Source organism: Myotis lucifugus, unplaced genomic scaffold, assembly GCF_000147115.1.
Source record: "Myotis lucifugus unplaced genomic scaffold, Myoluc2.0 scaffold_151, whole genome shotgun sequence".
Classification (NCBI taxonomy): Eukaryota; Metazoa; Chordata; class Mammalia; order Chiroptera; family Vespertilionidae; genus Myotis; species Myotis lucifugus.
In genome coordinates this window covers 929,718-943,700 of record NW_005871199.1, presented here as the reverse complement: position 1 = coordinate 943,700, position 13,983 = coordinate 929,718, and the positions used below count along the sequence as shown (strand labels likewise).

The 13,983-nt window shown below is 51.1% G+C and overlaps 2 protein-coding genes across 7 annotated transcripts; both read right to left on the bottom strand.

Annotated features, from left to right (window-relative positions):
* Nucleotides 1–415: 415 nt before the first annotated feature.
* Nucleotides 416–2,082, bottom strand: S100A14 (S100 calcium binding protein A14). 2 transcript variants are annotated; one of them, XM_006095152.3, is made up of 4 exons: nucleotides 1,928–2,082; nucleotides 1,436–1,547; nucleotides 828–974; nucleotides 416–644 (listed from the first exon to the last, which is right to left on the bottom strand). In XM_006095152.3, the coding sequence occupies exons 2-4, from the start codon at nucleotides 1,463–1,465 to the stop codon at nucleotides 507–509; spliced, it is 315 nt and encodes a 104-aa protein (XP_006095214.1). In that variant the 5' UTR covers nucleotides 1,466–1,547; nucleotides 1,928–2,082; the 3' UTR covers nucleotides 416–506. The 2 variants fall into 2 exon arrangements, with proteins under 2 accessions (XP_006095214.1, XP_014316683.1); XM_014461197.2 differs by having other exon boundaries at nucleotides 1,436–1,543; nucleotides 1,928–2,022.
* Nucleotides 2,083–6,369: 4,287 nt separating this feature from the next.
* On the bottom strand, nucleotides 6,370–13,900 carry S100A13 (S100 calcium binding protein A13). Of its 5 annotated transcripts, none has more exons than XM_014461193.2 (4): nucleotides 13,755–13,900; nucleotides 12,423–12,491; nucleotides 12,088–12,285; nucleotides 6,370–6,580 (listed from the first exon to the last, which is right to left on the bottom strand). In XM_014461193.2, the coding sequence occupies exons 3-4, from the start codon at nucleotides 12,238–12,240 to the stop codon at nucleotides 6,428–6,430; spliced, it is 306 nt and encodes a 101-aa protein (XP_014316679.1). In that variant the 5' UTR covers nucleotides 12,241–12,285; nucleotides 12,423–12,491; nucleotides 13,755–13,900; the 3' UTR covers nucleotides 6,370–6,427. The 5 variants fall into 5 exon arrangements, with proteins under 5 accessions (XP_014316679.1, XP_023614984.1, XP_023614985.1 ...); XM_023759216.1 differs by having other exon boundaries at nucleotides 12,423–12,531; nucleotides 13,755–13,884; XM_023759217.1 differs by having other exon boundaries at nucleotides 12,088–12,282; nucleotides 12,423–12,531; nucleotides 13,755–13,884.
* Between the last annotated feature and the right edge of the window lie 83 nt (nucleotides 13,901–13,983).

Sequence of the window (13,983 nt, the reverse complement as noted above, 5' to 3'; positions counted from 1 at the left end):
GGCCCTAGTCCAAGGACAGTCTTGGGAGGAGGCTGGGGCAGAGCTGGAGGCAGGAAGATAAAGCATTGGACAGACAGCTCGTTAGGGTTGGGGAAGAGAGTAGGAGGGGTAGGTTCTGAGAGACCTTTTTTAATTCCAAATATCCAGCCCTATTCCCAGTCCCTTTCAAATCATTTCCCAAAGTCCAGCTCCTCTCTGCCCAGCACCCACTACCAAATGGCGTGGCCCTTAACCATCCTGACCCTCCACACCATCCCTGGCCCCCGCCCGCCCCCTGAGCCTCCCTCTGGTGGGGATTCCTGGACCCATTCGCTCCACAGAGCTCCCAGGGATGAAGTGCAGAGACCCCGGGAGGGGCCGCTATGAACCTGAACCTTGCAGAGGTGAGGCAGGCGTGGGCTGGGGAGCAGTGTGGTGACGGTAAAGAGAGGAGTTTTATTTCCAGGCCCACAGTCTCTAAGGTCCCCTTTCCCCAGCATCCCCCCAAGAATCCCAGGGGAAGGTTCTCAGCTCCCCCGGACAGGCTTCTCCAGCTTCACGCTCTTGGCTGCCTCTCCAATCAGCTCCCAGAAACTTCCAAACTCCAGTTTAGAGTTGTTACAGCTTCCCAGGTTGGCGATTCTATCTTCCAGCCCACAGTTGTTCTGAGGAGAGGAAAGACAACAGCTCAGCAAGCAAGCACCTTCCAATCGTCCCACCCCACCCTGCCCAGGGGCCGAAGCCAGACTTGAGCCTCCCCAGCACTGGCTGTGGCTGGGTGGGGGGGCCTTGGAGCATTTGCTTGGGAAGTCAGTGTCCTGCCTGGAGTGGGGTCACCCCCTCGGTACCGGCATAAGGTGAGGCAGCTGCTGGGTCACCAGGTTCTGTAGCTCGGAGGGTGTCAGCGTCTCCTTCCCACCCTCCACCGAGTACTGGTGGAAGTTCTTGATGAGGGTCTCAATGGCCCTCTCCACGTCACTGAATTCCTGGGCATCCTGCGGGTAAGGGACATCACCCACATCAGGGAGGCTCCACCCCACCCCATGACACCCTGCTTTCCCCAGGAACCTAGCCAGGCCAACAGGGCAGAAGACTCTGGAAGGCACACAGGCTCCCGCCCACTCCAGAGCCCAACATCCAGCCCTCCTCACCCCCACTGGCCTCTGCCCTGAGCCACAGGTTGGACAAGGCTTCCTCCCACCACCCACAGCGCCCCCCCCCCCCCCCCCGAAAAGGCAGGTCTCAGCACGTGGCCCAGGCATCCTCTTCCTGGGAGGCCTCCTACTACATCACCCTGCGTGGGCACCAGAAAGGGGGTTCAGGACTCAGAGCCAGGGTCTGGAGGGTAGACCACGCCCAAGGCGAGAGGGCAGAGGTCAGTGGGGGAGCACAGACCCTCGGGGTAAAGGAGAGGAGTGTGGGAACAGAAAGACAGGCCGGGAATGAATGGGCTCACCTCGGCGTTGGCTGACCGACACTGCCCCATGGTGCCTGGTGTGCTTGGTCCTTGGGTTGAGAGTTGTGTAGTCTACAGCCTGCTCCGGAGGAGCCGATGGCTCATGATCTACCTAGCGGTGAGGGGAAATCCCAGCATTTCTTTTTCAACTACCCCCTTTGGCTCCACCCCAGATATTCGGGCCTCATCTAGGGGGTCAGGGGCAACTCCACACAAGGCCCCGTCCCCACCCAGGCTGCAGGCCAACTCCTAGGCCAACCCATTTAGAGAGAATCCCTTGGACCTCATCTTAGCTTTACTCCTTCCTCTTCCTCCAAACACCCACTTCTGTTCCAGGCACACATACCGGCCTCCAGGGCCTGCCCCCACCCACCCACCCACCCACCCCACCCCCCCGCGCCCCTTTCCCTGGCAGATTAGAGTAGAATAGTCTAAGCAAGCCCTCTGGACAGGGGCAGCCCATTTTGGGTGAAAAGCCCTGGATCTCCTTACCTGCTGACACCTCTGAGGCAGGACAGGATGAGCCAGCTAACCTGAGCTCGGCTCTTATACCTGGGGGAAGGGAGGGGAGACAGGGGGAAGGGAAGCGAGGCAGGGGGCTGGGCCTCATCTTTAAGCCACCCCGGCAATTGCAGCTGCCAGGGCTATGAGCCAGCTGTGTGGGCTCCACCCTCCATTGGCCAGAGCTCCAGAGCCCGCCCCATCTCTGCCAGGAAGAGGGAGCCACAGAGGGCTGGGTCTGCTTGCCCCTGGCCCCAGACCAGGAGGCAGGGTCCCGGGAAAAGATAGGGGAAGAGAGGCAGGGAAAGGAGAGGGGGAGGGCTTGGAAGCACTGTAGGGTCGAGTTTGGGAGGAAAGACCTGGAGAACTTGTAGGCAGGGAAGTGAAGGGGCCCTGAGCTAATAACCAGAAGTAGAGGCTGATGAAAGCAGGGTTTGCGGCACAGAGGGAATGAGAGACACGTGGGCTGAGAGGTCTTCAGGGACCTCTCTGTACTTTGATGTCACACACACACACACACACACACGCACACGCACACGCACACGCACCAGGGCCAGTTTGGATCCTGCCCAGATCCCAGACCCCGGCTTCCTCAGTCCCGGTAGCAGAGGGACGAAGGAGGCCTGGGTCAGGAAGAAGGAGCCAGACAGGGGCAGCCTCGGTGCTGTCCTGCCTTCCCTTCAGCTCCCCTCTACCAGCGTGCACATGTGCAAGGCCCGGATGAGTTACCTGGCAGCTAATGACCTCTCCAAACTGGTTGGGCTGCCTGCTCCTCCCTCCCTCATGCCTTTCCTACCTCAGCAGCTCCATAGCAACCACACACACACACAACCACACACACAACCACACACACACACAACCACACACACACAATCCAGTACCGAGGATGCATCCCAGGGAGCAGATCCAGGGACTCAGCCCAACCCCAAAGGCTCTCCTCACCTGATGGAGAAGGGCAGGCGGTCAGGGCAAGGGTGGGGCCCAGAGTCAAAGCTCCCGGACTCCTTTCCTAAATACTGAGATCAGGGCATACCTCCTGTAAAAGTAATAATAATAATAATAATAATAATATAAATGGAACCACTTTAAAATGGAGTCCAGGGTGCCTGGCCAGTGTAGCTGGGTTGGTGAGCATCGTCCCATGCACCAGGAGGTCGCTGGTTCGATTCTAGGTCAGGACACGCGTCAGATTTCCAGCTCCATACCCAGTAGGAGGTGTTTAGGAGGCAGCGGATAGATGTTTCTGTCTCTCCCTCTCCTTTCCTCTCTCTGAAATCTGTAAAAACTTTTTTTTAATAGAGTCCAGGGTGCCATTCCAGAGGAACTGCCTTGTTTATCTCACTCTTCAAACCTTTTAAAACTGGGCAAAATGACCTTTGGACTGGGCCTAGCAGCACTGTATCCCAAACTGTTTGCAAAGATAACAAGAAAGCAGATGGAAAATTGAACACATTCCTTAGAATTAGCATCCCCTATGTTAGCTTACTGCACCTATAGAAATTCCTTCCTTAGCTTATTAACTCCACTAAAAATTCCTTGGGGGAGGGGAACGGAGTGGACTAGAAGGGGTCAATGGGGGTAAAGGGGGTAAATATATGTAATGCTTTCAACAAAAAAGGTTAAAAATAAATTTCCTTCATCACTCGAGCCAGGTAGTTCAGTTGGTTAGAGCACGTTCCTAATACACCACATTGTGGGTTCAGTCCCCTTCAGGGCACATACAAGAATCAACCAATGACTGAATAGATAAATGGAACAACAAATCAATGTTTCTCTCTCCCTGCCTCTCTCCCTCAAGTCAACAAAAATAAGTAAATAAATAAATCCTTCCTTCTCTCCACCTGTATTATTCCCCTTCCCTTTCTCATAAACCCCCCTCACCTCTTAATCAGAACATTATCTGGGTTTCTGCCTAAATCAGTGCTTCCAAAAGAATGAGTCTTTTGGGTCTCAAATAAGAGCTTGTTGCCTCACTCTGTCCTTTTATTTTTAGGTGACCGTGAAGTATGGGAGCAATCATCTCAGGTAGAAACTATTTAACTTTAACCCTGCCGTTTGGTTTCTGTTCTTGTTTGCTTGCTAAAATAATAGAAAGGTTATTTTAATTTTCTGAATTATATAAGTCATCCCATTCGATTGAATGCCTTATTGATTGTACTGTGACTATCCCATTGGTTGTGGTCATACTGGTCTTAGAAAGCACATTTTCCTTACCTGGGAAGAACAGCCAATTATCCCAAGGTCAGAGGGCTCCAGTTAACGTGTTTCTGTCAATTCAGTGATCCGGAGACCCAAAACTGTAATTTAGATAACGTGCTGCTTCTGCTTCTGTAAACTGCTTTTTTGCAAATCAGGTTCCTCATTTCAAACCCTGGGATGTAATCAATACCTTTGTGATCTTTGCCTATATAAATCTCATCTTATCACTATGAGATTTGGGAAACGCCCCCTCATAGTCCTGGATTTGCAATAAATGTGACTCTTTAATTCGACTTCTTGAGGCGTCCTTGTGTGATTCGCGGGGTACATCACAACAACCGCGCCAATGGCCCTCGAAGGCCCCTTCTAGGCCCCCGCTGTACTTGTGGCCTCGGTGAAAGGCATCTTCGAGTGTCCCAATGAGACCCTTCTAAGGGTGTCTCATTCTTTTTTTTTTTTAATATATTTTATTGATTTTTTTTTTTTACAGAGAGGAAGGGAGAGGAGTAGAGAGTTGGAAACATCGATCAGCTGCCTCCTGCACACTCCCCACTGGGGATGTGCCCGCAACCAAGGCACATGCCCTTGACCGGAACCGAACCCGGGACCCTTGAATCCGCAGGCCGACGCTCTATCCACTGAGCCAAACCAGCTAGGGCATAAGGGTGTCTCATTCTGAACGTTCCTCGGAGAGGCATCATTCCGGAGACCCTTTGACAGTCTCTCAATCTGAGGGCTTCTCCAGAAGTGCCTCAGCCTGGGGACCCTCCGAGGAACTTTCTGGAGCTCCCTCCTGGGGTCACTCGCTGTGGGAGCCCCTCTGGAGTACCTCCGACAAATGACCCCTGGCAGTCCCAGTCTGGGGTCCCTCTCGGTTTGGAGGCACTTAGAAGGTCTCATTCTGGGGCCCTTTCATGGTGCGAGGTAGGAAATTTTACATGAGCCTCTGCATTAATAGCTGCCCCAAATGGACACCTGATGGTCGTGCAGTAGCAGCCCCTGCAAGTCGGCACCCACTGGGCTGCCCCACCCCTGCCCCCTCTGGTGGCGGGCAGTGCAAGCCACATGCCACTCAAGCCGAGGACAGAGAGAGGGGCACCATGGTGCTCTAATGTTCTGCTTCCTGCAGCACCTCCGCCATCGTTACCGCAGTCTTCGAACCAGAACCTGTGTCCATCCTTCTGCTCCACCCCCGCTCTGGAGGGAGCAGGGAGCGAAGGAGGGAGGGCCCAGCGTTTCCAAGCACCCACCCAGCCAGTTCATCGGAGGCTCTGGGATTTCCATCCAGCCCCACCTGTTCATGACTTTATGACTTAACCTCTCTAAAATCTGTTTCCGCCTCTTTAATACAGGACTGACAAACAGAACCGACCTCCAAGGGCTGTGAGAAGTAACGAAGATAATGCAAGGTGTTTAGCACTGCGCCAGGCATACAGCAAGCCTGTGGGGCGCGGCCACAGTGTTTGGACAGGTTCAAGCCTCAGACTGAGGAGAGGGCACAGTCCTCTCATGGCCACGTGCAAGTCCCAGCTTGGAGGGCAGAGCCTGCCCAGCACAATTATAGCCAACAGCTAGAGTTATGAGCTTGAACCTATGGTCCGAACACGTGGCCCCACGTGCCTGAGTGACACGGCTTGTGGGTGCTAGCGCTGTCCATCAGAGAGGCAGCGTCCCACTGAGACCCAGCTTTCATTCTCTTGTCTGTCTTTTCTAAGCCTTTCATCGCCCCCACTCAGGGTCACTGAACCAGGCTGAGCTGGCATGAGTATGCCATGGCCGTGCCGGCTCCCCGCATATGGCGCCCGACCAGGGACCGAGTTCTGCAACCAGGGACTGAGTTATGAGGAACAGGGCCCGAGTCCGGGCTCCCCACACCAGCCCTCAGCACGTAGTCACGACTATCATCTCCCAAGGACACAAAGCCCGGGAATAAGAAAAATGGGAACTGAGGCCACACCCCTGAGCCCTAGGAGGCACCAGTAGAATGAGTCACCTCATCTGGCCCAGAGATCTGTCTCTGCCTTTCATATATTCATTCACCAACCATTTATTTGTTGAGCAACCTAACCTGAGCACGAGACCTCGGTGCTAGATGCTGCAGAATATTTGAAGATGAGTAACATTCCTGGTCCTCAAAGAACCCATAATTTTTGGACCCCCCCCTCAGGTCAGAGCTTTCCCACCCCCTAGTCTCAAGAGAAGAAATCAGGGTGGGCGCGAGTAAGAAACATTCGTGTGTTAAGGAGAAGGCTTTATTTGCGGGGAGTGGAGTTCTGCCCGGTCCTGCCCATCTTATCCCAGGCAGCCGGACTTCTTCTGCATCTCCTTCTCCTTTCTGATCTCTTTGGCCAGCTCCCCAATCAGTCTCCAGTACTCATTGAACCGGAGCTCTGAGTCCCCGTTCACATCCAAGCTCTTCATCTTCTCATCCAAGGAGCCCACATCCTAAGGAGACACCAAAGGGAAGGGTGAGGTTAGAAACAATGGTTCTGGAGAGAGGGAGAGAGGGAAGAACGGCGAGTTGCCATTCCCTTCCCTCAGGGAGTGTGAGGACCTGACCCAGACCTTCGAGATGAGGCTGCAGCCCCAAGACAGGATTGCCAGGGGGCCCAACTCCAAGGGAGAGGAGCACAGGAAGGTGGGGACTTGATTCATAGTGTTTGCTGGGGTGGAAATACTCCCGCCACAGCAGACTAGGAACCACGGACATGGCGATGAAATAGAGCTGGAAGAGATGCACACCGAGGGCCCTCACCTGCAGGTGGAGGTGGGTTCTGAACACCACTGCACCAGCCCTGGGATTTGTGCAAGGATACTCGGGGAGCCCTTGTAGGCACGGACCCACTCTGGTCATCCTCAAAGCCTTCTCAGGCCACCCTCCTCACCCACAGAAAGCTGGAGAAGTTCAGCACGTGGCTGCTCACTTGCATAAACCTGATGTCTTCTCATATTTCCACTTGAGTCACCAGCCCGGTAGATTGGGGGAATGGCAAAGACACAAGGCGTTTTCCTAGAGGGCCCTTGACTAAGTCTCTCATGACAAGCCTGGGAAATCAAAGGGTAGTGTAAGCTGGACCGTCATGATCAAAGGCTTTGTTGCCAGATAAACAATCACAACCAAAAAGTGGACTGTTTAACAATGCATCCTTGTCAAACCAGAGAAGGGTGCCTCAGGCACAGCTCGATGCTAAATATCTGAATCAATATTTGGATGAAGACAGAGAAGATTTGCCTATTCAATAGATGGCACAAAGCTGATCCGTATAAGAGCTACACAAGACTTTTTAAAAAGCTACTATCATGTTTAATTGTAGAATACTATAAGCATTGCCAATTGAAGGCAAAGATGCCCAGTGTAACACTATATCGGAGGAGAGAAAACATACAGTCAAGAGAAAGAAATAAAAGGTATAATAACTATTGGGAAAGAAAAGGAAAATTCACTTCTTATTATCTCAGCAATTACATCATTGTACACCTAGAAAAAAAAACACACAAAAGAATGATAATAGCTAACATTTCCACAAGTGTAAGCACTTAATAGTGCTGACTGTTCCAAGCATTATGATAACACATTACACTCGTTGGCTTCATTTAATCTTCATAATCTGCTGGAATGAAAGGGTCCATGAACACAGGGACCTTGTCCATCTTGTTCACCGCTGTAATGCCAATCCCGGGAGAAGGTCTGGCACATAGCAGATGCCTGTTCACCACTGTAACCCAAAGCCTAGAACAGCATCAGGACAGGACAGAACACTGACTGAGCAAATGCAAGACCAATCCAACGAAAAACATTATTATGAGTCCATTTCACAGACGAGAAATTAAGGCTCTGAAAGCTTAAATAACTAACCAAGGATGACATGCTAGAACCTGCATTTGAACCTAGATTGTCTGACTCAGAGCTTATGTCCTTACCCACTATTCTGTATGTCTACCCTCACCCCCAAAAAAAGACTATTAGAAGTGATAAAGTATCTGATTATAATATTAGTACTCAAAAACCAATACCTTTTAGGTATATAAATATTAACCAGTTAGAAACTATAATAAGACAGATCACATTTAAAATAGTAAAAAATAGCCCTAGCTGGTTTGGCTCAGTGGATAGAGCCTCGGCCTGTAGACCAAAAGGTCCCGGGTTTAATTCCGGTCAAGGGCATGTACCTTGGTTGCAGGCTCCTCCCCGCCCAGGCCCTAGTCAAGCTCCAGCAAGTCGATGTGTTTCTCTCACATCAATGTTTCTCTCTTTCCCTCTTTCTTCCACTCTCCCTAAAAACCAATGGAAAAATATCATCGGGTGAGGATTAACAAATATATATATATATATATATGTATATATATTTGGCTGTATACATTTATACTATAAATACATATATAGTAAAAAATAAAATAAAGCACTTAGCATAAATGTAGAAATCTGTTTAGGTTTTGTGAAGAAAACTGAACTGAAGGATATAGGCAACACTGTGATTTATAAAAAATATATATTCGGTCATTCAGATGACTGATCAAAATATAATTCTAATATATACAGTTTGTGGTCTTCCACAGTTCCTGACTCAGAACTCCCCAAACCTTTGGAATATGCTAAGTGTAGAGCATGATCAAGGTGTCTTGTGTTATGTTAATGAGGCCCTGACACATTGGCAACTAGACCTCAGAATATGTATTAAATATAAAAGAAAATTCGAATAAATATAAAAACATATCTTTCTTTAGAAAGAAAGGCTCAATGGTGTAAACATGTAAATGTTTCCTAAAATTTATTTACATGATCCCAACGAACAATCTACAGAATTCTTTTTTATTTTATTTTTTGTTTAAATCCTCACCCGAGGATATGTTTACTGACTTTTTCAGAGAGAGAGGAAGGGAGAGAGAACTATCATCGATGGATTGGTTGCCTCTCCTACTCACCCAACTGGAGATCTAACCTGCAACCTAGGTATGTGCTCTGACTAGGAATCAAACCCACAACCTTTCCGCATACTGGACTGAGCCACACCACCCAGGGCTATAGGGTCCTTTTTTACCATGACTAAGTGTTACTAAAATTCTTATTGAAAAATAAACATGTGAGATCCACCAGTAAAAATCTGCATAATACGAGAGAACCAGCCCTCTCTTTCTCTCCCTTCCTCTCTCTAAAAAAATCAATAAAAAACAGCCCAGCCTGCGTGGCTCAGTAGTTGAACATTGGTTGGGTTCGATTTCCAGTCTGGGTACAAGCCTGGGTTACGGGCTTGCTCCCCAGTAGAGGGCGTGCAAGAGGCAGCCAAATCAATGATTCTCACCATTGATGTTTCTATCTCCCTCTTCCTTCCTCTCTAAAATCAATAAAAATCTATTTTTAAAAAATAATAAATAAATAACATATTGTTGGTTGAGCATTTAAGAGAGAGAGAGAAAGCCAACTCTACAGGTTATTGTTAGGCATATTCTCTACCATTACCCCCTGCTTGGGGCTTTCACACTCCCTTCAGTTTTCCAATTATTCTTATTTCAGGTTTTGCTAGACATGACACAGCTTTCAATTTCCAGTAAACCGCCTCACCCAGTTTCCAGTGGACTGCCTACACCTGGTTCGACTGGTTACTCAAAACCAGTGGTTCTCAACCTTCTGACCCTTTAAATACAGTTCCTCATGTTGTGACCCAACCATAAAATATTTTCGTTGCTACTTCATAACTGTAATGTTGCTACTGTTATGAATCGTAATGTAAATATCTGATATGCAGGATGGTCTTAGGCGACCCCTGTGAAAGGGTCGTTCGACCACCAAAGGGGTCTCGACCCACAGGTTGAGAACCGCTGCTCTAAACTTTACAGGAGACATAAATATCCCGCTCCCCCTACTCTGCCCCACTGACAACCCTGGGTGCAGAAGGGAGACAACCAATCAATGTTTCTCTCTCACATCAATGTTTCTCTCTCCCTCCCTCCCTCCCTTTCTCTCTCTCTAATATCAATAAACATAACCTTGGATGAGGATTTTAAAAAATAAAAAAGACTCAGGAAAAAACCTTTGACCTTCCCCCTAAATGCCTAAAAGAATTTAGATAGAGAACCTGCTCCATAAAGGAACTATCATGATAGATAACTATAGTTTAATATGAATATTGTGTGATAGACAGGGAGGAACCTGGCAAAGCCCATTTGGTAAAAGTCCTCTGTGCCCATTGTTAAAGATGGCCCCGCAAACATTATTTGCCAAACACTTGCTCTTCTGTCTCAATGGGAATTGCCCTCCTGCCCTTTCAAGTCCCAAATCACAATCCTCCCCCACTTCTCCTTGCTCCAGAATGGCATATAACCCTCTACTCTTCTAGGGCCCCATTTTCTTATGGAACCCCCATGTATACACATGTATTAAATTTGGTTAGTTTCTCCTCTTAATCTACCTCATGTTAATTTGATTACGAAAGCCAGAAGAACATTCATTTTACTCCCCTACAGAGGAGCAAAATCAGAATGACCGGAGGTAGAAGGCAGAGAAAGGGAGGCTTAAAATTGAGACTTTGGAAGCGGTGCGTTGTTTCGGTAATAACAAGATCTGAAGCCTGAACAGGGGAGTGGGATGCTGAGATGCAAGAAGACAGAATCTTTGGAAGTGAGGCATTCTCAAGAAAAGGAAAGGGCCAGGTGCTAGATGGGCTGTCTCTGTGGATACTAAGGATAATGACAGTACCAGCGATGAGAATAAAACAATGAGCAAGGAGCTGAAGAGCTCTAAGAAAAAGCAGGTGGTATCTGAGCTTCCAAGGAGCTGGGCATCTTAGAAAGAAGAAAAAACGAAGATCCAGAAGCAGCGATGAAAAGCAAAGAGGTCACTCCTGCATTTCCAGGCCCAGAGGAAGCTGGATTTGGAAGAAAAACCACTCGCTATGTGACGAGACTACAGGAAATGCTGTATTTTCAGGAGAGAATCTAAAGTTTCCTGTGAGAAGAGGAAGGGAAAGGTCTGGGAAATCTAAGGATGTAGGGCAATGGTCGGCAAACTGCGGCTCGCGAGCCACATGCGGCTCTTTGGCCCCTTGAGTGTGGCTCTTCCACAAAATATCACGTGCGGGCGCGCACGTACAGTGCGATTGAAACTTCGTGGGCCCGTGCGCAGAAGTTGGTATTTTGTGGAAGAGCCACACTCAAGGGCCCAAAGAGCCGCATGTGGCTCGAGAGCCGCAGTTTGCCGACCACTGATGTAGGGGATTTTGCAAATGATAGACTATGAGTTTCAAAGACCAGTTTGCTTGCTTTTAAACCCATTTTCACACAGTTTTATGTGCCCGTGACTTTTCAGAAAGGACGCAAAAGAAACCGTTAGCAGCCTGGGGATGATGTACCAACCCAGTGGGGATGACATTTAAATCCCTCGTCTGTCCAGTGAGGAAAGAAGGAACGACCTTGTCAGGCACATGATTGAGGGGATTCCCAGAGAGGGTGGGCAGGAAGCAGTCACTGAGAGTCTATGAATACATGAATTGGACTGTGGGGTTTTTTGTTTTTGTTGTTGTTGTCGTTGTGTTTTTTCTAAACCCCTCCCCACAGCTGGGCCTCAGATTCCATCATTGTTAAGTGAGGAGTGTGGACCGTATTGTCTCCTGCCCACCCAGCTCTGATGGCCTATGGACTTCCTGGCAGGAGCTTTGGGTCCAGCCCTGTGTGAGGGAAATGAGGCCAGAGAGGCACAGAGCAGACACAGGAAGCTCACAGCATCTTCTGATGGGAGCACAAAGCCCACTAACACTTCCCCTCATACAGACACCGTGTTGCCTAGTCACACACACACCAGGCAAGATCAGCCAGGACCACTCGCACAAGCAGTCGACTACACTCTTCTCCACAACACACCTGTGGTCACATGATTGTGCCCAGCAATGTCGTGTCACATATACAGAGTCCCACAGTCACTGTCTGCCAAAACCTCAGGCCCAGAGACCCCGACCTACCTTGAGCAGGTGAGGGAACTGCTGAGTGGCCATTTCCTTAAATTCGTTGATGTTGAGGCTGCCCTTCCGGCCCTCGCGCCTTGCAAAGGTGAAGAAGGCGTTGACCAATGTGTCAATGGCTGTCTCCACCTCAGTCAGTGGCTCTGCTGCCATTAGGACCCTTCGGACTATAGCTGATGTCCTCTGGGGGCTGACCTGCTGGGAGGGGAAGGAAAGGGAGAGTCAGGATAGGCCAGAGTGCCCCTGGCCTGGGTGGCCACCTCATGCCTCTGTCTGGACAAGACATCATGGGGAAGGAAGGAGGAGACAGGGATGGAGCTAGGGCAGGGGAGTACCTCAGTGCAGGTGCGGGAAGGGTATTCATTTCCAGAAACCTCTTCCTCTCTAGATTTCAGTCCAGGGTCCTGTTTTGTTTGTTTTTTTGTTTAAATATATTTTTATTGACTTCCGAGAGGAAGGGAGAGGTGGAGAGAGAGAGAGAAACATCAATGACAGGGAATCACTGGTGGGCTGCCTTCTACACGTCCTCTATTGGGGATCGAGCCTGCAACCTGGGCATGTGCCCAGGTCAATATTCGAACCATGACCTCCTAGTTCATAGGTCAACACTCAACCACTGAGCCACCCCAGGGTTCCTTTTGCAGTGCCTGTGTGTTAAGGACCGCGCTGTGGTGGTCCCTCAGCCTGAACCCTGACCACAGGTGTGTTGTGGAGAAGAGTGTAGTCGACTGCTTGTGCGAGTGGTCCTGGCTGATCTTGCCTGGTGTGTGTGTGACTAGGCAACTCGGTGTCTGTGTGAGGGGAAGTGTTAGTGGGCTTTGTGCTCCCATCAGAAGATGCTGTGAGCTTCCTGTGTCTGCTCTGTGCCTCTCTGGCCTCATTTCCCTCACACAGGGCTGGGCCCAAAGCTCCTGCCAGGAGGTCCCTAGGCCATCAGAGCTGGTGGCCAGGAGAAAATACGGTCCACACTCCTCACTTAACCATGATGGAAACTGAGGCCCAGCTGGGGGGTGGGAGGGGAGATAGAAAAAACACAGCAACACTCCAGCCCACGCCTGCAGTCACAGCATCTCCAGGAGGAGGCTCTCAGGCTGAGGGGAGCCCTGTCAGTCTCCGGACCCCTCTGTGGGGTTCAGTCCCAGGGCCCTTGCTTGGAGCCTCACCCAACCTCAAAGGGTCAGGAGGCTGCTTGCCTCCAGAGCTTGCTTGTTTGTGCGGGGACCAGATCATCACCCGCAGGCACTCGGCCTGCCCCTCCCAGCAGAGCAGCCCGGTCGGCAAGCGCCCCGCTGTGGTCAGGGCTGTGGTCAGGGCTGGCCCCCGGGCGCCCTCCCCGCCTCCCAGCAGGGCCAGCGGGGCAGAGCCCAGGACCCCCCAGTCTCCCGCCGCTGTTTCCGGGCGACAAGGGTCCTGGGTGGGCCTCTCCGACTGCCGCCACCCAGGAGGGGTTCCGTCCCGCACCCACAGCCCAGGGGCCGGGGAGGGCTGGGGGGACCTGCCCGCTCATCCTCTCTTTCCAGCCGCCCCTCCGCTCGCTCCCGGGGCCTGTGGCTGCATTGCCCCAAAACCTCTTCCAGATCCCATCGGAGGCTCCGGGGCGGGGCCTGGGAACCCGGGGAGGAACAGGCTCCTCGGGCTCCCTCCCGAGTTCGGGGGACACAACTCACCGGGGCGAGTCGCACAGATGGGGTGCAGCGCGCGCGAGCAGCGGAGCTGAGGTTTATAAGCGTCCAGGCCGGGAGGCCGGCCGCTCCCAAGCCCGGAGGACACAAGTTTCCTGTTGATTCTGGAGCGAGGAGACGCCCACGGCTGCTGCCCCTCCCGCACCCCCTCCCCGCACCATCCCTCCACCCCCGCCCGCCCGCGCCCGGCAATCGGCCCTGGAGCCCGGCTCTC